Here is a 22,937-nt window from a genome sequence, read left to right as displayed (position 1 = left end):
TGTATTACAGTGAACACAGGAATTATATGATTACAGGTCTAACTAACAGGAAGTCATGTAATATTAAGTTGTATTCTTATTCAATAGTCAAAGCATGCACTACATAAAAAGCATTTTAGTAATATAAAAAATGAAATAAAACTGGTTATTTTTTGTCATATGATGAAAGGTCATCTTTGTTTTAGTTTTTTTTCCTGTTGACATCTTGTAAATAACATTCCAAATAAACCTATTTTGATCAAGTTTAGTTGTAAGACTTGGTTGTTTTGTTTACAAATAAATGCAATGCTTGACTGTTTTAATTCAGAATATCTTCCAACTGCAGGTAAAATGGCTTGTAGAAGTTATTCTAACAAATTTAAATTCCAGTTAAACCAAGAATCGTTACCCAGTCAAGAGGAGGATCTGAGGGAGGAAGTACAACAGAATTATCAGTGATAGAAGGAGAAGATATCACACTGCCTTGTGATGTCCAAAGCTTTCCACCTCCCATTATCCACTGGGCCAAAAATATGCAACTTATCTCTCCTTTCTCGCCAAGGTAACTCACGATTAAACATGGATCTGAATTATAAGATTTCTCACATTTTACTATTAAGTGTGCTCTGGGATAATATAAATACATATAAATAGTGAGTGGGAGTACTCGGCAAGTAAGAGTAGCTGTCATATTTTTATTTGAGTTAATGGTTTCAAGCTTTAGTTTCGATTAACCAGGCAATTTTTTTCATTGTTTGCCCTTGCTTTTCATAACATTTCAACTGCACTGCTGAATGACTGGAATGCCTATTTTTAACCTATGTATGTACCTTCTCTCAGTATGCGCCCACATAGTTAAGTCGAATAGCTTTGATACTGCTTACTGAAAACCTCAACACAGAAGAAGAACTGATCTACAACATGAGTTCTTAATGTTTAAAACAATTTCAAATTGAAAGGAAGTAACATGGAGCTCATCTTCATCAGTTTGCAAGATGATGCAAAATTTTTAAAATAATGATCGCAGGCAACAAGCTGTACTTGATTACCCCCTTTTTTAAAATATCTTATGTTTCCTTGTTGTTCAGCTGTTTGCATATTCCTTTGTTTCTCTAATTTCTTCCTGATTGAATTTATAAGGTTTCTACATTCTATAAATCACTTTCACAATGAGTAGCAAATCCTTCAGCTCACTGGCTTATTGTGATTAGAGTAAATAAAGGGTTTCACCCTCCTTTCCCCTTGTTTGGTTGCCTTTCTTGTATTTTAGTTTTCAACTGTTAAGTAGGGAGATGACAGAAATGTTGACATGTCTGTTTTTTGTGCATGCAGTGAATGACATTAATACATTTCCTACATTTTCTGGTTTGCTTGTTGCATGCTTTAAAATCAAGAAACAAGAGAAGTTTGGACAAGCTCCAAAAAGCAAAAGCAGAGTTATTACCAAAAAAACAGAGGAGCAGTGGTTGCAATCTTAAGTTGTTGAACTTATTGTTGATTCGTTCACTGTCTATATTGTTATCTTAAAATATTTGCTGTATACTTTAAAATGTTGATTCTAGTATGTTGGTGATTTTTAATTGGAATGCCTTTTGTTTTCCAGGCACATTCAACTTTCCTCTGGATCAATGAAGATCATTGGAACCAGACTGTCTGATACTGGAACATACCTGTGTGTTGCTACAAACATTGCTGGGAATGTTACACAATACATTAGATTGAGTGTGCATGGTATGTTTACATTCTGGTGTAGATCAATAATAATGTCAGTTCTTTCTTCAGATGTCAAAAGATTAGAAACTCTAGGGACGTCTCTCAGAGAACCACTAATCCCTGCCTAAACAACACCCGCTCAATGAGCTTTAATATTTAGTAATTGCTCACGGAGGAGTGCCATAACTTTATGCTTCTCATGGAAAAAAACTCAAGGTTCAATCAGCACTGAAAAATTCACGCACGCGCACACACGCACACACACACACACACCATGGGTAGAAATTCTGGGCTTGATTAGGCATTTAACTTCAGAATTAATTCATTGAAAATTTTCCATGCCTATTTGTTTGTGCCTTCTTACAGAGCGTATTGAGGTTTGCACTCTCATTTCTACAATGAAATAATCTTTTTCAATACCTTGAAACAAATCTTTGAATTTAATTACAATCATCTATTTCAACTGCATCTAAAATAGCTTGTAGAAATTAATCAAATCTATTTTAAGTTACAGTTAAAACAGGATGGACGAGTTGGGTGGAACTATATTGTGATAGATTGAGGATTGGTTAATGAATAGAGAAAAGAGATTAGGAATAAATGGTTTGGGAGGTGACACCAGTGGGGTGCTGTGGATCCATCTGTCCACAATCTATATTAGTCATTTGAATGAAGGGATCATATGTGATATATTCAAGTTTGCTGATGATACAAAGTTAGGTGGCAGTGTGGGCTATGAAGGGGAGGTAGAGAGCTTAAGGAAGATATGACAGGCTAAGTGAATGATCAAAGACGTAGCTGTGGGACCATAATGTGGAAGAATGTGAGGCGTCCATTGTGATGGTTAAACACCAAAAGATGGAGTAATTTTTTTAAATTGTGGAAGCCTTAAAGGTGTTGGTATTCAGAGGGACCTTGGGTGGCCTTGTACACTTGTGAAAGTTAGCATGTAGGTACAGCAAGCAATTTGAAAGGCAAACACTGTGTTGGCCTTTATTGCAGGAGGATTTCAGTAGAAATGTTCTGCTCCAATTATATTGAGGCCCTGGTGGAACCACATCTGGAGTATTGTACTTGGGTCTTGTCTCCTACCCAAGGAAGGATAAACTTGTGAAATAGGGAGGGCTCCCATTGAACCGAATGGATTCCTGGGCTGATGGATTTGCCATGTGAGGAGCAATTAAGGGGTGGACCATTCAGCACTGAAACAAACACAAGTTTATTCACCTAGGGGGTAGTGAATCTTTGGAATTGTTGATTCAAGAAGGTTGAGGAGCTTCAGTTGCTGAGCAGATACAAAGAGAGATAAAGAGATTTTTAGATGTTAGGGGAATTAAGGAAAATGATGATAATGCAGAAAAGTTGTAGTGAAATTAAATGTAAGCCCTGATCTCACTGAATAGTTGAAGGCATGAGAAGTTGAATGGCCTTCTATTTCTTTTAATCTTATGTTCATTAGCAGCCTCTCAAATTGGAAAGTAGGTCAAATAGTCAACAAAGTAGGAAGACTGACATTCATTTAAAAAATGTGATTAACATTTTATTATGGGATAATGTTGATTTGAGTGTTTAAAGTTGTAACTGCATTGTTGAAAGTTCTTGGTAGCTTCATCTTCAATATTTGCTGAAGTACTAAAGTGGAATTCTAAAGGCAGAGAGCCATACTGCTCAGAAAGAATACATTTAACAGTTGTTCTCTTGTGCCTATGATAACCTTATGAAAAGTTTTGCCTAATTAGTCCCAATCCCCTACTCTTTCCCTATAGGCCAAGATTTACATATATTCCATCAGTTTAGTGCTGAGTAGAGTGGCTGCCCTGCTTGCCCCAGCCCACACAACCCACCCTCAGAGGCAGCTAAATGGAGGCACAAGAAATTCTGCAGATGCTGGATTCTGGAGCAACACACACAAAATGCTGGAGGAACTCAGCAGGTCAGGCAGCATCCATGGAGAGAAATAAACAGTTGACATTTTGGGTTGAGACCCTTCATCAGGACTGGAAAGGAAGAAGACATAAACCAGAATAGGAAGGTTGGGGGAGGGGGAGGAGCACATGCAGGCAGGTGATAGGTGGGTTCAGGTGATAGACGAGTCCAGGTGAGAGGGGGAAGGTAGGAGGGTGGGAGTGGGGGAGGGGGAAGTGAGAGGTGATAGGTAGAAAAGGCAAAGGGCTGAAGAAAAAGGAATCCGGTAGCAGAGGGCAGTGGACCATGGAATAAAGGGAAGGAGGTGAGGAATAGATGGGCATGTCATGAGGACTGGGAAGGGATGGGAAGGTCATGAGGGTGGGGGAAGGGGAAAGAGGACCACAGGAATGAGGGAAGACAAAGGAGAAAAAAAAAGTTGGGGGGGGGGGGGGAGAAGAGGGGAGGAGTTCCAGAAATTAGAGAAATCGACGTTGAGGCTGTCAGGTTGGAGACTACAAAGGTGAAATATGAGGTGTTGTTCTTCCAACCTACATCTGGCCTCAACATGGCATTAGAGGAGGCCATGGATAGACGTGTCGGTATGGGAATGGGATGTGGAATTGAAGTGGGTGGCCACCAGGAGATCCTTGCTTTTGTGGCGGACCGAATGAAGGTGCTCGATGAAGCGGTCTCACTGCACTTCATTGAGCACCTTCTTTCCGTCTGCCACAAAAGCAAGGTTCTCTTGGTGGCCATCCACTTCAATTCTACATTCCACTCCCTTACTGTTGTGTCTATCCATGGCCTCCTCTACTGCCACGTTGAGGCCACACATAAGTTGGAGGAACAACACCTCATATTTCGCCTTGACAGTCTCCAACCTGATGGCCTCAACGTCGATTTCTCTAACTTCTGGTAACCACTCCCCTCTTCCCCCCTCCTTTGTGTTCCCTCATTCCTGTGGCCCCCCACCCCTTCTCTTTCCCCTTCCCCTGCCCTAATGACCTCCTTCCCTTTATTCCATGGTCCACTGCCCTCTCCTACTAGATTCGTCCTCCTTCAGCCCTTTGCCTCTTCTACCTATCCCTCTCAGCTTCTTACTTCCCCCTCCCTCACCCCCACCCTCCTACCTTCCCCTCTCACCTGGACTTGCCTATCAGTTGAACTAACCTATCACCTGCCTGCGTGTGCTCCTCCCCTTCCCCCTTCCCCTGACCTTCTTATTCTGGCTTCTGCCCTCTTCCTTTCCAGTCCTGATGAAGGGTCTCAACCTGAAACATCAGCTGTTTATTTCCCTCCATAGATGCTGCCTGACTTGCTGAGTTCCTGGAGCATTTTGCATGTGTTGCTCAGAGGCAGCTATTGCACATTGCCCCAGTGGCTCACTTCACACTGAGCCATGGGACAAATAAATCACTTTAACTGTTTGATTGCTGTGGGACAGGTGCAGAGGACAGTGCCCACAATTTGGTCCCTGGTGCAGCAGAACACAACAGCAGTTCCCTGCACAGCAGCACCAGCAGTCATGCATCTGTTGGTAAATAGGAAATGCTATAACGACTCTTTCAGTGCTGATTCCACTAACACTCTTGTTCCTGGGAACATATCCTGAATGCTAAATAAGGTAACAGTGTAGTGGCAAATGAGGCAGACCAGATGGAATCAGAATTTTTTTTAAACACTGTCTAACCTTTGTGAAATCTGCCAGAGGTAGCTAAGCTTTTTACACACATAACTCAAATAAACTGCTGAAGGACCCACATCCATTGGCAATGATTTTGCTTCCTGACACAGCTGAGTGCCATGTGTCTCTGAGGTCATTGAGCAAATGATATAGTTACCACCGAGTGGGAAATCTGATGGAAAATCACCCACTGACGGTTGCATATCCCTCTGACATTCAGCTCAGTGGTGCATCACCAGGGGTGAAGGAACAACACACAAAATATGCTGGAGGAATTCAGCAGGTCAGGCAGCATCTATGGAGGGAAATAAACAGTCAACGCTTCAGGTCGAGACCCTTCATCAGGACCTGATGAGTGTCACCTCAAAGGGCACTTGAAAAGTAACCATAGAATGATGGATCAAGGACAGCAGATTTCCTTTCTAAAGCTTCACATGCAAGTTTTTTATCTCCAGATGCAGAATTCATAATTGCAAATTACCAAAGTGAGATTAGAACTCGCATTCTCTGAATTAGAAGTCCAGGCATCTCTGCTCTTTAGTATGAAGATTAAACTTTACTATGCCACTGTACATCCGAATTGGTATGTTGTTCATGGTAAATTTATCAATTGAAAACATTATTTTGATTCAATATGTTCATTTAAACCTTTTTGGGAATTTAGATTTTTCTTGGAATTCCTTCAGGCACTCATGCGTAATTCTGCCAGGTTAATGTGGAAAGTGCATCCAGCACCAGTGGGTCAAATTTGAGGCAATGAATATTTATTCATTTGGGTAATGCAGCGCTGAATAATGCATTACCCAAATGAATAAATATTCATTTTGTATCATAATAACAACTAGTGATGTCTTTAAGTACACAACTAAGCTAAATGCAGTATTGTCAGAACTCACTCCAGGTCAGTTGTCATTTTTAGCAGGTCCTGCAAATTTTACATTCGGCGTTAACTTCCAGCCATTCCAAGAAGTAAACATTTTGCTTTCTATAGACAGCTGGAAGCTGACAACCAGTGGTATGAGTGTAGGTTTCCTGCAATACGTTAGCTACCTTTGTTAGGGAAAAAAGTGGCTCAGGGTACTATGATGAATAATGGTGCAGACAAATGTGTGAAGACCAATTGTTGTGAATACTTGTTGGATTATGGCTGTATATATACCCAAACATACATTATTTGAGAAGTTTCACTTCTCACCAGCGACATGGTTTTGCAGTAAAGTTGGCATGATTTTTTAATTAAAATTAATTAATATGAAGCATACACATTAGCAACATGTGTATTTATAGTGACAGGAAGATGCTATTTGGCCCAACAAATATGAGACTTTTTCAGAAAAGAATAACATCCATGCACTTTCTCAATCCCCCTTCCCTGGTTACATTCCACATCTTCAAGTGGAAGAATTTCTTCTAATTTCTTTTCATTATGATCTAACCCTAACCCTGTAATTTTGTTTTTATCTTTCATATGATAAGACCTTCCTCTAATGTGATGGTACTAAAATTGTGATGTACAGAAATGAACCCAGGTTAATACATCATGGCTGCTTCTTGAATAAGCCTTTCCTTAGGGTTTCACCTTTTGTCCTTTGGTGACCTAAATTAGTCTCTGAAAGATTACAGAGGTTATACCCACAGGGAAAAAGGTCTTGTTAAGAGGAGGGGCTAAAGAGGATCAGGCTTTAGAAAATAAATAGTTGACAAGAACAGTGTGTGCCATCTAAATTTGTAGCATGCCAGAGATGTGACTCACATTTAACTAGAAGCATCATAAAAATGCCAATAAAACCAAAATTATGATATAATAACCAACATCTCATTGTGCTAGAAAAGAAATGTTATAAAATTCTACACAGGGTATTTCTTAATGATTGCTTTCAAATATTTACCATCCTTTTGTGGAAAGTTTGCCATTAGTACTGTTAACAGAAATAACAGTTGCTGCATTCAGAAATACATTTTTAAGTGATTTGAAATGAAATTTGGGAGCGAGGGTATTAATAGGACATTTTCAAGTGATGAAATAGTATCAAGGTAATTGAAGATAGATTGCTTTTACAGGAGTCAATGTACTGCATTTACAAGGTCTTGAGACCACTATATTTGCTTGATATGCTATATGTTTAAAGCTGCCTAGATGTTTGATTCCTTATTAGGTTCTTTCAATTATAGCCCAGATTTTGCAGTTAGCAATAAAGGAACAGTGTTCACCATTCATTGTGCTGAGAGAGAATTTGTGGTTTTTAATCAGTCGTTTGAGAAAAAGAGAGGCTTTCAACCAATCAGATATAAGAATCTCTACTGAGACATGCAGGCTGTGAAAATGGGCTGTGCTTTCGTGTTTGGTGTCGTGGGCACCCATTTGCCTCCAGTTTTGTTTGCTGGTGGCAAGTGCTCTTTTGAGAAATTTCCACCACTTGGTGGTGTGCAGACACTTGACACCACCAGTGTCATAGCACATGACAGAGGTGTGGAGACTGGACAACTGGTGATACCAATTCTCATGCAATGATAATTTAACAGTGGCATCACCGGATTGGGCCACAATGATATAATCAAAGCCGTATGTTAATCCAAATTGACATTGGGGAATTATATGTGTAAGGGTACAGGAATAACATCCATTACCGTCTGACACATAGATTCTCTCATCCTACTTGTCTCTGCACCAGTCTGTTGCTGCTGGCACCAGTTACACATAACCTTCTCCTGCAAAACAGAAGAACCTCTGTGTGAATGCCTTACAATATTTCTGGGTGAAGTGCCAAGTTTGAACAGCTGGTTGTGTGCAGACACTGCTGGTTATGGGTGTCAGATTTGGAATGGTGGTAAATATTATGAGGTTTAGTTGACCTGGTGAATGTGAAGCCAAAGACCTGTTTGATAGAGATTGTTGTTAGTTGAGTGATGGCTGGTATAGAGCAATGTGTGGGGCTGATGGTGCAGTTGTGGAGGGATTTGATGATGTTTTCACTGATCCTGACTATGTTTGTCAAGTTGATAAACTTTTTTACAACACTGCATCAATGTCCTTGGGGCTTGACAAATGGAGTTCAGCTTGTTGGTGATCTCTGTCCTCTGTAACTTGACTATCTGTCTGGAGAATTTACTGGGCCCTGAAATTAGAGAACCTCTCTCCTCCTCTTCCCCCTCCCCATCTCACCTCAAGGTGTCCAGAATTGTATCGGAAAGTTGATTTGCCCAGACTCTTCCATGACTTAAACTACCACTCATTGGCAATGAGCTGCTCCATCTTAAGAGGTGTAGGAAAGACTTCAGTCAGTGCCATCTACTTTCAACTGAGTTAGACAGTGACTGTGCATTCAGGCAGCAAATTGTGTCATTAGCTCTCTCTTGACATTAGATATGGATGGTTTTAAGAGAATCATAGAATGGTTGCAGCACAGCAAGTTATTCAGCCCGTTATGCCATCTCTCTACCAGAACAACTCACTAATTTCATCCCCTGACACTTTCTCCACAACCTTGCAATTTTTTTTCTTCACCATATATTTATCCATTTCCCCCTTGAAGGCCACAATGGGACCTGTCTCCACCACATCCACAGGCAGCACATACTAGATTCCAGCCAGAGGCTGCATGAAAGTTTTTCCTCATGTCGCTCTTAATTCTCTTCCCCTTTACTTAATACCTGCGATGTCTGGTCCACAACCCCTCCAGCAAAGGGAACAGCCTCCCACTATCCACTCTGTCCAGACCTCTCATCATTTTATACACATCTATCAGATCTTCTCTCAGTCTTTCTCGTCTGCCCCTGTAATTGTAGTCCCTCATCCCAGGAAGCATTCTCGTAAAATTTTTCTGGACCCTCTCTGAAGCTTTTACATCCTTCCTCTAATATGATGACCAGAATTGAACACAATACTCCAGATGAGGTCAGATCCAAAAGGGAAAACAAACATTAAAAAAAAATTAAAAACAGATTTGCTGAAAAGAAACCTGCAACACCTTTTAATGATGCCTGTGGAATTACATTTTCAAGGCCAGAGAGTTTGCTGATTGTAAATGTCGTATTACACCAATAAGTAGCCACTTTTTTTTCTGTATGCTTCAATCCTAATATTTTTATTATGTTTTTATTGTGCAAGTATTCCAACATTATGTTATTACATTGATTAGAGTGCCAGGTCTACCAATGAGGACTGTTAATCAAAGAATCTGTGAAGGAACGAAGTATCTCAGACAACAATGTTGGGAGTGATGTCTGGTTAACCCTGCAATAACTGGGTGCTTGTTGCCTCACGTTACCCATCACAAAATCCAAATATCTTCACTTGGGCAGTAACGATTATTGTATGCAAACCATGGTCTCAAACTCAGGTTTTCAGTGTGTACTGTTTATATAGCCAGCGTGAGTCTTAAAAAAAAGTGAGGATGTTCAAAAGAGTTGTTGCCAGGTATACTGATGCATTATTTAATGATGAGGTCCACAAAGTCACCATGTTAGTTTGTGCAAAGTTGATAGTGGAGAGTACCTTCACATAGGGAGAGGCGGGTTTGTGATGGTGGTGGTGGTGGGGAAGGTGTGGTGGTGGAATGGCTCCAAGTAAGAAGCAAGCTGTCACATCCTGTGAGGTAATTTTAGTTACAACCATGATGTCAGTACATTCATCCACAGTAAGTTTGCAAATAGTATTAAATACATCACTGAGAAGAGTGCAGTCCTGACATAATCTGTACCTCTCTGCCTATCTGATGTGTTGAGCAGTAGTTCAAACTCAACTCTCTGCTGCTTGAATGAAGTAGGTAGAATTATGCAACAGAGTAATGTTAATGAATACCATCGTTAATGAACATTTGGGGAAATTTGGATAATATTTTATATTGCACATTTTTAATGTGGGTAACTAACTGCAAGCAAATCAAATAGTACAACCTCTATTTTGTCCATTATGGTTATTATTAGACATAGTGTCATGCTGAGAGATGGAGATTCTATCTTAAAAATTGTGTTCTTGTGTTGTAAAAATTCTGTTCTTTGCTGTTCTTTAGTCCCTCCAAGAATTCGGTCTGGACCCCGCACTATGAAAGTCCAAGCAGGTCACAGGGTTGATATCCCCTGCAATGCACAGGGTGTACCAACTCCCAGCATAACCTGGTATAAAGGAGGGAGTAACATTTTGTTCAAAAAAGAACAGTACAGTGTGGACACAGAAGGAACGCTGACTATTAGGAGGGTCCAACTCAATGATGATGGAGTTTATACATGTGTTGCCAAGAATGTGGCTGGTCAGCATGAAGTAAATACAACTGTACAGGTTCACGGTAGGTATTTCTTATATTTTTGGCAAAGTATTGAAAATACGTAGAGCAAAATGTTCCACCATTGACTATGAGTGAGTTGAATACTGGTCACTAAGGTGTAGAGAACCTTTTGTATAAAACGTGAGCGTTCAGTGGATTGAAGCCTCCACAGGTTTAGCCAGCATACACATTAATAATGGGATAAGAAAGTAAAAAAAAAATGATATCAGTCAGAGGTCTCCTTAAAAGTGAAGCAATGCCAACATAGCACAAATGGACCACAAGTTTTTTTTTAACTGCATTGGTGACATTTTTATAGAAAACATAGGAGCTCGAACATTTTATCATGTACCAGAATGCTTTGAGTTATGTGAAAGAATTTTATTAAAATGCCCCTGACATGAAAATTTGATCTGGGTCCTTCCTGCACATGAGGTCCATGCCTGCAGGCCACGGGGCATGCATGGTCACATTCAACGGCAGATAAAGCTCAATTAACGTGACATACGTAATCCTTTCTTGCAATGCCCTTTCCATTCTCCCAGTCTTTCCCACCCCCAGAACACTCTCTCAAATCTTCCTCCAATAATTCCACTTTCCAAGCTGCCAAGAGATCAAAAAAAGATTTTGCACCTGTTTCTGTGTTTAGATCTAGAGCCTCCTCAATGCAAAAGCTTACAGGTATTGAAGAATTTCTATACCGAATTTTCACTGTTCAGAAGAGGTCTAACATGATCTAATATGTGCTTGTGTACAAACATGTGAAAACAGATTTTGCTTGCAGCTTTTTTCACCTTCAGCTTCTGCTCCATAGTTAGCAATGTCTGAGTAACTAAATGGATTTTCTCCATTTGCTGGATTATCTGGGGATTACATTGTCCTGGATACTGAATAAATTAGAGGAAAACCAATCAAGGTCATGTCCACTGATAAAGACAGTAGAGGAGAAGAGTTAGAAGATGATGGTCTATTGAATTAAAATAGACATAGATTTGGTTGGGGATTGTCATGGAATTTGCTAAAAATAGAAAGGGGGCAGAGGCAAGGATATGCTTTTACTTTTGAAGAGGGAGGTTGGTGATGAAGGTTTGAGAGTGAGGGGCACATAGCTGAGGACCACATAGCTGAGGACATGGACCTATTTACAATGAAGGAATGGAGCTACTAAATTCAAGTCGAGTGCTTTCAGCACGTGAATGATTCAATGCAGGAGAACTAGCTTCGGCAGTCGATGTTTCAATACGCTGGGGAATTGATTCTTGGATCATGTACCAGGCTAGATCTGGTGCAGGATCCACAACACAGTGCTTTCAATGTGAATTGTGGGAACGTCAGGAGGAAAAGTAAGGAAAAGATAAGTTCCTTTTTTAAAGATCACTTGTTTGTCATGGAGAGATACAACACAGAAACAGGTCCTTTGGTCCACTGAGTCGACACAGACCATCAACCACCTATTTTACACTAATCCTACATTAATCCCATTTTTTTATTCTCACCACAGGTTTGAGCCTTTTGTTCACGATGAATTGAATGAATTGGTGATATTATTTCCACTTTATTTATAGAACCTCCTACTGTTGAAGACCCAGGACCTCCATTTAATACTCCTTTCCAAGAGAGAATGGCAAACCAACGTATTGCATTTCCATGTCCAGTCAAAGGTATGTCTGTGAAATGCATTAATACTATATTTCATAATCCATTGAAAGATGTATATTGTATTCTTGATAATGAGGCTTTGTGCTTTATCTGGCATTATTACATTACATTCCAACACTCAGCTTAACACTGGAGGTAGGGAAAATAATGGAATTTCTTGAGGTGCAGAATGGAAAATTAGAGAAGTTCTGCTAAAACTGTTTGGATCTTTGGTTAAATCTCACACAGACCACTGTGTGCAGTTCTGCTCACTGTAATGTAAGATACAGAAGAGGGTAAAGAGGAAGGTACAAAATTATATCAGAAATGCAAAGGAATTAAGGATGAACGGATTGGTCTTTCTTCTCTTGAGAAAGGAAGTCTGAGAGGTTACCTGATAGAGATGTTTAAAATGATGTAACATTTTGATGGAGTGAATGCAGAGACAATCATGGGAAGAGCAAGGGAGTGTTTACAAACATAGGAAGAGTATGAATAGAAGCTACCATTTTAAGATATTCATGAAAAAGTCCAGTAGGAATTTGAGAAACGTGTTCACTGAAAGTATGGTGAGAATGTGGAACTCACTACCACATGAGGCTGAAGAGAATAGAGGTTTACGCTGATAGATTTGGTTAGGGAATGATGGGAGGAATCTTGAGTGGAGCATAACCACTGGCAAATAGCCTGTTTCTATGCTGTATGTCCCTAGAACCTAGTGTTATGCTGTGCAACAGAGAGCATTCCTCATGGATAATATTCAGCATATGCCACTGAGGATACATTTGTATTCCTGTGTGCTGTTTTATTTCATTGTATGTTCTTATGAATATAAATATTGCAAATGAAATATCGGTGGACTCTGGAGTGAGGTGATAGCTTATCCTTAGGAACACGAATAATTCAGTGTGTCATTCATGTTCCACTCTACATGTGGATTAATGGTATTTTGTCATATTGTGATTCATTCACATCATCTTCTGGGAGATGTTGCACACTGTGTTTCAGGTTATGCTCTCAGAAATGGTCTGAACCCTATTCCATATTATCTTTAATGTTGTATATGCTGCACTTTATATGTTACCATTCTGTCTGCATGCACACAGCTTTGCATAATGCATTGGGATATTGTAGACTCATTATCTGATCTAGTTTCGTGGGGATTGGTATGTTACGTAATTCTGGGATAAGAGATAGTTAGAAGTCTTTCTTTTTTAATAATATGACTGATTAAGAAATGTTATTATCAAGTTTTGGTTCGATCCACTGGGGGAACGTTAGAAATTTTGCGTGGTGCTAGAGATTGTGAGCTTGATTCCAAGTATCTTTCAGAGGGAAACATGTTTCATAATGACCCAGTAATCTTAGTCCACCCATAAATTACCAGTAGAGGTTAGTAACCCAAGTGGTAAGCCTATAGTTTTCAACAGGCTGCAATCTGTGGTTTCTAAACATACCATGACCATTTGAATATCAATATACAAACATTGCAAAGAGAGCAATAACTGCAGCTTATCTGTAACAGATGTTATTTTGCATTTGCTGTGAAATCATTGATATCAGTGGGGGGTGCCACATAAACTTGAGCTTATGTTTTCTGTGGAAAGAAAACCAAACTTTTTTTTAAAAAGGCCAATTCGCAGAATCGAGGGGATAAAGGAGCCAGTGGCAGCATGGAAATAAATATTCAGTTTAAGGGCAGAAAGCAGAGAATTGTTACAAAAGGTTGTTTTTCAGACGAGAGGGCAATAATGCTCCCCAGGTATCAGAGCTAAGACCACTGCTTTTTGTGATGCAATTGATTTGAGGGTGCAGGGTAAAATTCCAAAATTTTCAGCTACAAGGCAAATGTTGAGGATTGGGATAGGCTACAAGAGGATATGGACTGACAAGGGGTAGATGAAATTTAAAAGGAAGTGTGAAGTGGTGCACTTGCGGCAGAAAGAATGAGAAGAGATAATATTGGCTAAATGGCACCATTATAAAGGATGTGCAGCCACTGGGAGTAGTATATCTGCCTCGATCTTTGAAAGTGCTACCACATAAGAAAGCTGTTTGTAAAGCATATGGAATCCTGAGCTTTGTAAACAGAGGCATAGTTTACAAAAAAAGATGTGAAACCTTTGTAAAGTGCTGGTTAAGCCACAATCAGAGTATTGCATCCAATTCTGAATGCCACACTTCAGAATGGATCTGAAGGTCCTGAAGAGAGAACAGAGGAGATTTATTTGAATGGCTCATAGGATGAGGGATTTCAGCTGCAACGTTGGAGGAACAGAAGGTTGAGAGGAGATTTGATCAAGTGTACAATCATGACGGGTTTAGATAGGGTAAAAAGAAGTCGTTACTATTATCAATGGCTTGAGAACCAAGATAGGCAGATTCAAAACAATTTGCATATGCAAAATTTGAGGAATACCCTTTGATTTGTGTGCACAGAGTGAATACAGTGCCTGTGAAGGCAGCTGAAACAAATTTGAGACTTTTAAAAGGGACTTGGATAGGCACTTGACAGAAAGTAAGTTGTAGAGTTGTAGGGAAATAGCATGGAATATGATTGAACTGGTTGCCTTACGATGAGCTAACTGCCTAAAATGAAGAATTAATTACCAGAACTAATCTGAAACCATGTCCATAAACAAAGAATACAAAGGAAAAATTCTGGCAGACATTAAACTCAAATCTTAACTATCATGCAAAGAATTCAGTAGAATTAAGAGGTTGTCATAATTCATTGTGACAAGGCACTATCTAGTTGAAAGGAGAGAGATGCCCAGCTTGTAATGTATCTGCATTATGATGGTCCATAATGCTCTGCTCTCCACATTGGAGGAGGATACACACAGTGGTAGGAAACATGGATATCATTTGTTACTGATTTATTTCCTGAGCTCTCTGTTTTGCTTACTACATTGGGTGTGATAACAGTTGTCCTGGGCAGTACCACCCCTTCAGTGACTGCTGATCAGCTTGTGTGTGAATCTAGCCACTAATCTTACTCTATCCAACCCCCTGCCGTCTTTCTCTTGTCTGGAGGAATCCAACTAGGAATCTGGAGGAGCGAATAGGCACCCAGTGGATATATCCTGGTTGAAGCTTTTGTAGGGGCAGTGAATGGTATTGGCAAGTTGCAACAATATTAAAACTGCATTCAGACCTAATAGGATTTTAAATATTTTGTACAGCCACTCAGGTTAATCTTAGCAAGGATTTGACCTTTTCAATAGTAAGGCATACAATGTATTTAAGAAGTAAACTTACCAAGAAAATCCATGAAATGGGGACATTACAGTAAATTGTAATGTCATTCTTTTCAAGGATCTTCCTATTAAACTCATTCTGAGGCTGCTGAACATGAAAAACCTTCTTTCAATAAACTTCCAGCTCCATCCTTATTGCTCATTGTATCCCTCTGCCAAGGAATTATCTCTGTTATTGACTAATATCACACAAGTATACGGAGCTGTGTCAGACCACAAATGCACAAATATAATAGTCATGTGATCTGTTACATACCTGGAGCCAAAAAGTGTCAATCTTGATCAGTCCTATTAAAATATTTTATGATATTGAAAAACATAAGACAATTAAAGTTGAAAGCTGGTTTCTTCTAGTCACAAAGATGCACTTGAAAACGCTGTAAATTTTTCATGAAAGCCTTTCTATGAGTTCCTTATTGGGGGCACCACCATATAAATAGTACTTCTCTCTCCCTTGTGGTAGCTTCATATAATGTCCTATGACAATTGCACAGTCCCAGTGGAATCAATTAAATCAAAGATAACAGCTGAGTTTTCTTTACTACGTAACTAGACTGTACTTCTTAAAGAGATTTTTTTATCATTTAGTTTGTAATTCTGTGTTACTAGGTACCCCGAAACCTGTAATTAAGTGGCTACGTAATGGAAGAGAGTTAACTGGAAGTGAGTCTGGTGTGTCCATTTTGGATGATGGGACCTTGCTCATTGATACAGTTTCACCACATGATGATGGAGAGTATATCTGTATGGCAGTCAATGAGGCTGGGACAACAGAAAAAAAATACCAGCTCAAGGTCCATGGTAGGTAACTGTAAAGTTACAAGTCAATAGAAACAAAATGTTCAATCTCTCCAAACCAAAGACTAAAATTTTACCTTTTCTTTATCTGCACAAGTAATTCATAATTGCCTTGCATGCTTAACTGGAACCAATTTTAGTTCTACCTTTTTCCTGTCTATCGTGTCCTTTCTAACCCTTTAAAAGCAATTTTTAAACATCAGTGTGAGTCTTGGCTCAGTGAGTCAGAGGATCTGAGTTCCAATCTCCCCAAAACAATTGGGCACATACTCTTGGTTGATGCTTGAGTAAAGTGCTGATGGATTGTGTTTCTGTCTGTGGTGCCATCTTTTGAAGGAGCCATTAAACTGAATCACATGTTGTTTGTTCAGATGGGTGAGAAAGAGTAAGTGTTCTCTCACTTCTCCCAATGGATTGGTCACATTTATCCTTCCACCAGTGTTCATTGATATCACCATTGTTATTAGGATTCTAGTGTGGTAAACCCTCTGCTGCATTTGCCTATGTTCTAATGTTACTTCATTTCAGAAACTTTCATTAGCTTGTGAACCACGACTGTATGAGGAGGGTATATATGGCAATTCTCTCTTTACCTGTTCAGTTCATTTTTTTTACTCTCGATTCCCACTGAGTATTTTGGAGATGGAACAACAAACAGAAAGCCAGAATGGATATTGTGCAGCTTATTCCAGTGGTGCTGTGTGGAAATGCTGCTGTCAACTTTGTGCAAAGTCCCCAGCACCACTCTTCCAGTTCAAGTAATACATATTAATTTTGTATAGTACAAGACAGCCCTAAATTAATCTCCACTCCATCCTGCAATTCTATGAAATTTCCGCAATTTTTTGGTGACAAGCGATTTTTATTCATATCATTTTGTGTAAGATGATAATTTTGTTTGCTTTTTCCTTAATTTGTCTTTTTCCAGTCCCTCCTGATATCAGGGATAATGAAAAGCCAGCCAACTTGTCAGTGGTCATGAACCAGCCCATCAGCCTCTTCTGTGATGTATCAGGCCACCCTGCTCCCATCATATCCTGGTACAAAGATGGACTGCCTGTATGTGGTGACTTGTCAAATTATTCAAATAAGCATTTGTTAAGGATCCTTCAGAAATCAGGATTCCTGCATTAAAATTAGAAATATAGAATAATTGGCACAGTCTTTTCAGGTGCACCTCAGCATTGACACTGAATGCTGTCTTTACCAGCAGATTCAAAGAATGAATTGGATCAACTGAAATGTCTTTGCCTATCATTGATATTCATGTACGGTAATAAATGCACAAATTAATTTATGATATGTTGCTTCTCAGGGCCAAGGCCTTCAGTAACAAGTTAGTGAATACGTGTGGATTGAGGCAGAGATGTAAAGGGCTCGTAGCCAAGGTCATACAAAACCAGACATGAGAGAATTGTTTTTCTTTGTCAATTGAGTAACATGAATAAATAAAGGAAGAGTTAGTACTGAGGTATCTACAAATCCTAGAGGTACTAGAAATATATTAATCCTGCTATGAGTGAATACCTCCCACAAATCAAACAACATCAGGTTAGAAGTACAAGGAGCCAGAGACAGATTTGGGGAAACCTGATATTACCTTGTTGTGTATATCTAATCTTAGCTGAAGACTGAATGTTACATGGTAAAATATCTTTAACAATATATCCTCCAGGTTAGAGGCAGTAATGCCATACAGATATTGAATGGAGGAAAGACCCTGAGAGTGCACAAGGCTGCAACTGGTGACACAGGGAGGTATACTTGTCGAACAATCAACATTGCCGGAACTGCAGAGAAGAACTTCAACTTGGAAGTGCTGGGTGAGTTGACGTGGATTTGAAACAGCACTGAATAAATAAGTTATTAGATATTTGCAAAAATGTTACATATCATAGTGGTCTAGAAATGAAATACTACAGGTACTGGAAATCTGAAATAGAAGCAGAAAATGCTGGGAAGCTCAGGCATCAACCTGAAGCATTCACTCTGTTATCTCTCAACTGATGCGGCTTTATCTACTGAGCATTTCCACCATTTTCTGTTTTTTTATTATTGTGTATCTTATAGTTTGTATACTTCAATATTCCACAGACACTGGTTCCCAATCTAGCTCTACGTTACAGAGCACTGATTCAATATAAGACTCTTGGTCCTCCAGTTCAAATACTTACACCTTGCTGTGCTTTAAAACAGACATTGGCTTGGGCAGCGCTCATGGTGACAGGAACCTTGGGCAATCTCAGCCCTCCATGTTGCCGTGTGATGCTGTGCTGGGAACCTAGTGTGACTCCCTACCCTCTGCTGGTACTTCCACAGCCAGTGAATCACCCACAGTGAGTGGGGGCCATTGCTGGCAGCAGCTTCTCCATGCCCACATTGCCCAGATTCTATTGTCTTTTATCACCTTCAGTGTACGTAACATGTGTTTTCAATACACATAATACATCTCAACTAATGCATGGGCAGCTGCCATCTCTCCTTGTCTTCATTTGGTTGCGTAGCTCTCCCCAGCCCAGAGATTCCTCTGTGGTAACTACATCAAAGCTGACCCCTGTCTGTTGAGCTTCATCTCCCAATGCATGGAGAAGCTGCTGCCTGTCCCCAGCCATGACCCATAGCAGTGCTGGCCCCACCTACCCAATGCAAGCCCTCACAAGCAGCCTCTCCACACTGAACTGTGGATGGTTCATTATTTCAGGAGCACCAGGCAAAGGCAGGGATTCACTCCAGTATCTTGACACAGCAGCAACGTTGGTCACACATCTCTCTGTGCATATTGCTATAATGACCCCTTTTAGCATTGATTCCATAAGCGTTCTCCTTCCTGAAATTCATCCTGAGTGCTAAGCAAGTTTTCAACACACATAATACATCTGAACTGATATTTCAAAGTGAATTGCACAAAATTTTACTGAAGTTCTCAGCCTTGGAACAATGAAAAAAGGCTATTATAGATTGTTTGACATTAACTAATATAAACACCAAGGTTCTTATGTAGTTACAGGTTCTGCCTATTTTGATTGGAGAGGCTGATTTGCAGTCCAAGTTCTCATATTTAAGATGCTGACCCTTCACAGGGTCTCCCACCCCCATGCAACATGCACCCCTTTTATTCCTTATAAAACCATTGGTAATAGTAAATTAGTAATTTACTATTTATTCCAAACAGGAGGGAGGCAGAAAGCAGGAAGCTACTTACCTTAATAGGGAAAATAGTTATAGGGAAAATGTTTGAAGCCATTATTAAAAAATTTATGGCAGTGCAATTAGAAAAATTCAAGGTAAATGGACAAAGTCAACACAGTTTCGTGAAAGGGAAATCATGTTTGATCAATTTATTGGAGGTCTTTGAAGAAGTAATGTGCTGTGGTTAATGGGGAACTAGTGAATGCACCATACTTAGATTTCCAGAGGCATTTGATGAGGTGCCACATCAAAGATTTTTGCAAAAAACTCATGGTGTAGGAGTAAACATATCGGTGTGGGTAGTAGATTGGCTGGTGAACAGGAAAGAGACAGGAGGCATAAATGGGTAATTTTCTGGTTGGCAAGATGTAATGAGAGGTTGCCATGGGGATTGGTGCTGGAGACTCAGCTTTATACAATTTATATAAATGACTTGAAGGAAGGCAACTTATTATGACACAGAAGAGGCTATTCAGCCCATTGGGTCATGCTGATTCCCAGGGGAGCAATCCTTTCAGTCCAATTCCCCCCTCCATATTTCCCTGCAACCCAGCTACTTATCTCTCTCACATATGCCTATCAACTCTTTGATTCTTTTACTACTTACCTATATAAAGCAGCAATTTACAGTAGCAAATGAACCTACCAGCATGTCTTTGGGATGTGGGAGGAAACCAGAACCACTGAGGAAAACTCATGTGGTCACCAGGCGAATGAGCAAACTCCACACAGACAGCACCTGAAATCCATATTCAGCCCCGGCTATTGGAGCTGTGAGGCAGCAGTACTAACTGCTGCAACATTGTGCCATGTTGGGCTGTTATTTGCCGGAGTTTAAAAGAATAAAAAGGGACTTGATTGAAGCATATAAAACGCTGAAGGTACTTGACAGGGTCTATATAGAGGATGCAACCTCGTGGTTGAATTTCAAATGAGGGATGACTAATTAAAAATAAGGACTTGGATTTAAGACAGAGATGAGGTAATTTTTTTCTCAGTGGGGCACGAGTGTTTGGAACTATTTCTCAAAAGGCAAAAAAACAAACTGCTGGAGGAACTCAGTGGGATCTCTGGAGACAGAGGGATGGTCAATATTTCAGGATGAGACCCTGCATCAGGACTGTGTCTCCATCTTCCTCAAGGGGTGTTGGAAGCAGAGTCTTCAAATATTTTAAGGCAGATGTTGATGGATTATTGATAAACAAGAGGTTACAAGGTTACATGGAGGAATAGGGAATCGATAATAAAGATTACAGTCAGATCAGCTACAATCTTATTGGTTGGTAGATCAGATTTAAGTGGCTTGCTCCTGCTCCAAATTCATATGTTTAGATGTTTATTGAACAGATACCTAGTGTAATTCTTTCCTTCTGAGGATCTTGAAACCAGGGACTCTCTCATCTCCTTGGATGTCCCATCCTCCTATAAATTTAAAAGCATTAACGTCTTCTCATATCATCACTAGTGGTTGATTAATTCCAAATCCTATCCTACTCTTTACAGCCTTAGCATTGACCTGTTTTTGCCGTTCACCCAGATTTCTCTAAATATATAATGAACCAAGTCTCTGTCTCAGTTTTCATACTACTTACATTCATTCTGCTTTGTTTATTTCCCCTCCCTTGCCACCTCCCCATCTGATTCCCCAAAGTCCCTCCAGGTATATTGGGTGCTGGCAGTCCAAGTGAAGTGTCAGTGATTCTGAATCAGGAAGCAACGCTGGAGTGTAAAGTCCAAGGCATTCCCTTTCCCCATATTCAGTGGTACAAGGACAACAGGTAAGCACATTTTCCTGCAATGCCAATTGCCTGCTGCTGGAGGGTCTTTAATCACAGTGGTCTAGAACTACACAAAGGTTCTCTGACTGTAAGGGTCACACTGCTCCGAACTTCATGATGCAGAGAATAGAAGGAACAAAGTGGGAACTTCATACTTCTCTCATTTGCAAGCTTTTTGGATGTTTACATAAGATCTGTTTCAAGCCGTCAGCCTATCCTTAAGGAAATTTTGGAGCAGTGGTTAGCAATGTATTTGATTTTTTAAAAAAATGTTCAGAAAGGGTTTCTCTTATTTCCTTACAATGCAGAAGGTATTTCAGCCCATCGTGTCCATGCTGCCTCACTGATCATTCCCGTCAGTCCCCTTCCCCCAGTTATTTCCCTGTAAACTAGTCTCTCTCATGTGCCCATCAACCAGAGCACCCTGGGGAAACCCAGATGCTCAGAGGGAGAATGTGCAAACTCCACTCAGACAGCACTGGAGATCAGGATCAAATCTGGGTCACTGGAGCTGAGTGACACTAACTGCTGTGGCACTGTGCTGTCCAACTGGAGATAAATTGAAGAAACTGGTTCTGGTGACAAAGGGATTAATGACAAGGACATTGATCAAAAGTATTTGGCAGTGGGCTCAGAGGTGCCCTGATTTATGCACAGCTTGTTACTGTGATCTGAAGCTGGTGGACAGAGGTTCAACAGTAACATTCAAAAAAGAATTAGATAAATACGTGAAGGGGAAAAGAAATCACAGAACCGTGGGGAAAGAGCATGGGCCTGGAAGTAATTTGATAGCTCTATGAAAGAGCTGTAACATGATGTCCTCTTTCTGTGTTGTAACATCCTACAATGCCAAGAGTGTATAGAAACAAGAAGGCAAAATAACATAGGCTGCAACCAACCTAATAGACTCTATTACTCTTCTTCAGCTTTATTCCTACACAACAAATGTTTTACACACACAACAGGGGGAACTAATCCCCCAAACTCAGATTTTGAATCCACCTCCTACCTGCTGTTATGACTTTTAGAATTGTGAAGTGCCTATGCCCGATGTACTTTGAAGCCAAAACTATGTTGAATCTAAAAAATTATTTCATGAATTTTGGCAAAACTTTCCAGTTCTTTTCATCAGATATCATGTCCATGAAGAATAAGAAAATGAAACCATGAACAACATCAACCAGATGTCAGCTTTGACTTCAGGTTCAACAATAAAGCTACTTTGGGCCTAATTTTGTACAATGATATACTTGTAACTTTTTTCTATTATGTGTGATCCATCTGTTCACAGCAAGATTTGCGTGATGTTATCATAGTAAAATGTATAACTGGACACTTAAAAATTGTAGTACTACTTATATTTCTATGGAAGGAAAAGATTTTGAATTACTACATTCTGGAGAAATTATACTTGCCAATCAATGATTGTGTTGATGGGACCAATAAGAATATGGATCAAGCCCAAAGCTTTGCCTTTCTCAGTTTGAATACCCATCATTAACAGCCTACATCTTCATAATGAATCAAGGCATCAGAGCAAATTACAGTTTTTTAAATTATATTTGTGTGTGAAATTTATGAATTTCCTTAGCATTCAAAACAAGCTGAATAGATATATTTATGCAGAACAGCTTGAAAAATATGTGCAGCAATGTAGTTGACATTCTCAACTGTGAAATTGATTGTTGGTCAGCAAAGGTCTATCCGGGTGACCGATGTGAAACTA

General features: G+C 39.8%; 1 protein-coding gene across 1 annotated transcript in view; it reads left to right on the top strand.

Annotated features, from left to right (window-relative positions):
- Positions 1 to 22,937, top strand: part of hmcn1 (hemicentin 1) — a 361,968-nt gene that overhangs the window by 174,082 nt on the left and 164,949 nt on the right. The window contains 8 exon segments of the mRNA XM_052011513.1: positions 370 to 541; positions 1,583 to 1,710; positions 10,297 to 10,569; positions 12,114 to 12,209; positions 16,056 to 16,247; positions 17,173 to 17,303; positions 17,920 to 18,067; positions 21,085 to 21,211. Of these exon segments, the coding sequence (XP_051867473.1) occupies positions 370 to 541; positions 1,583 to 1,710; positions 10,297 to 10,569; positions 12,114 to 12,209; positions 16,056 to 16,247; positions 17,173 to 17,303; positions 17,920 to 18,067; positions 21,085 to 21,211 (1,267 nt within the window).

This window comes from Pristis pectinata, chromosome 3 (genome assembly GCF_009764475.1).
Source record: "Pristis pectinata isolate sPriPec2 chromosome 3, sPriPec2.1.pri, whole genome shotgun sequence".
Classification (NCBI taxonomy): domain Eukaryota; kingdom Metazoa; phylum Chordata; class Chondrichthyes; order Rhinopristiformes; family Pristidae; genus Pristis; species Pristis pectinata.
This window is presented reverse-complemented; position numbering and strand designations above follow the sequence as displayed.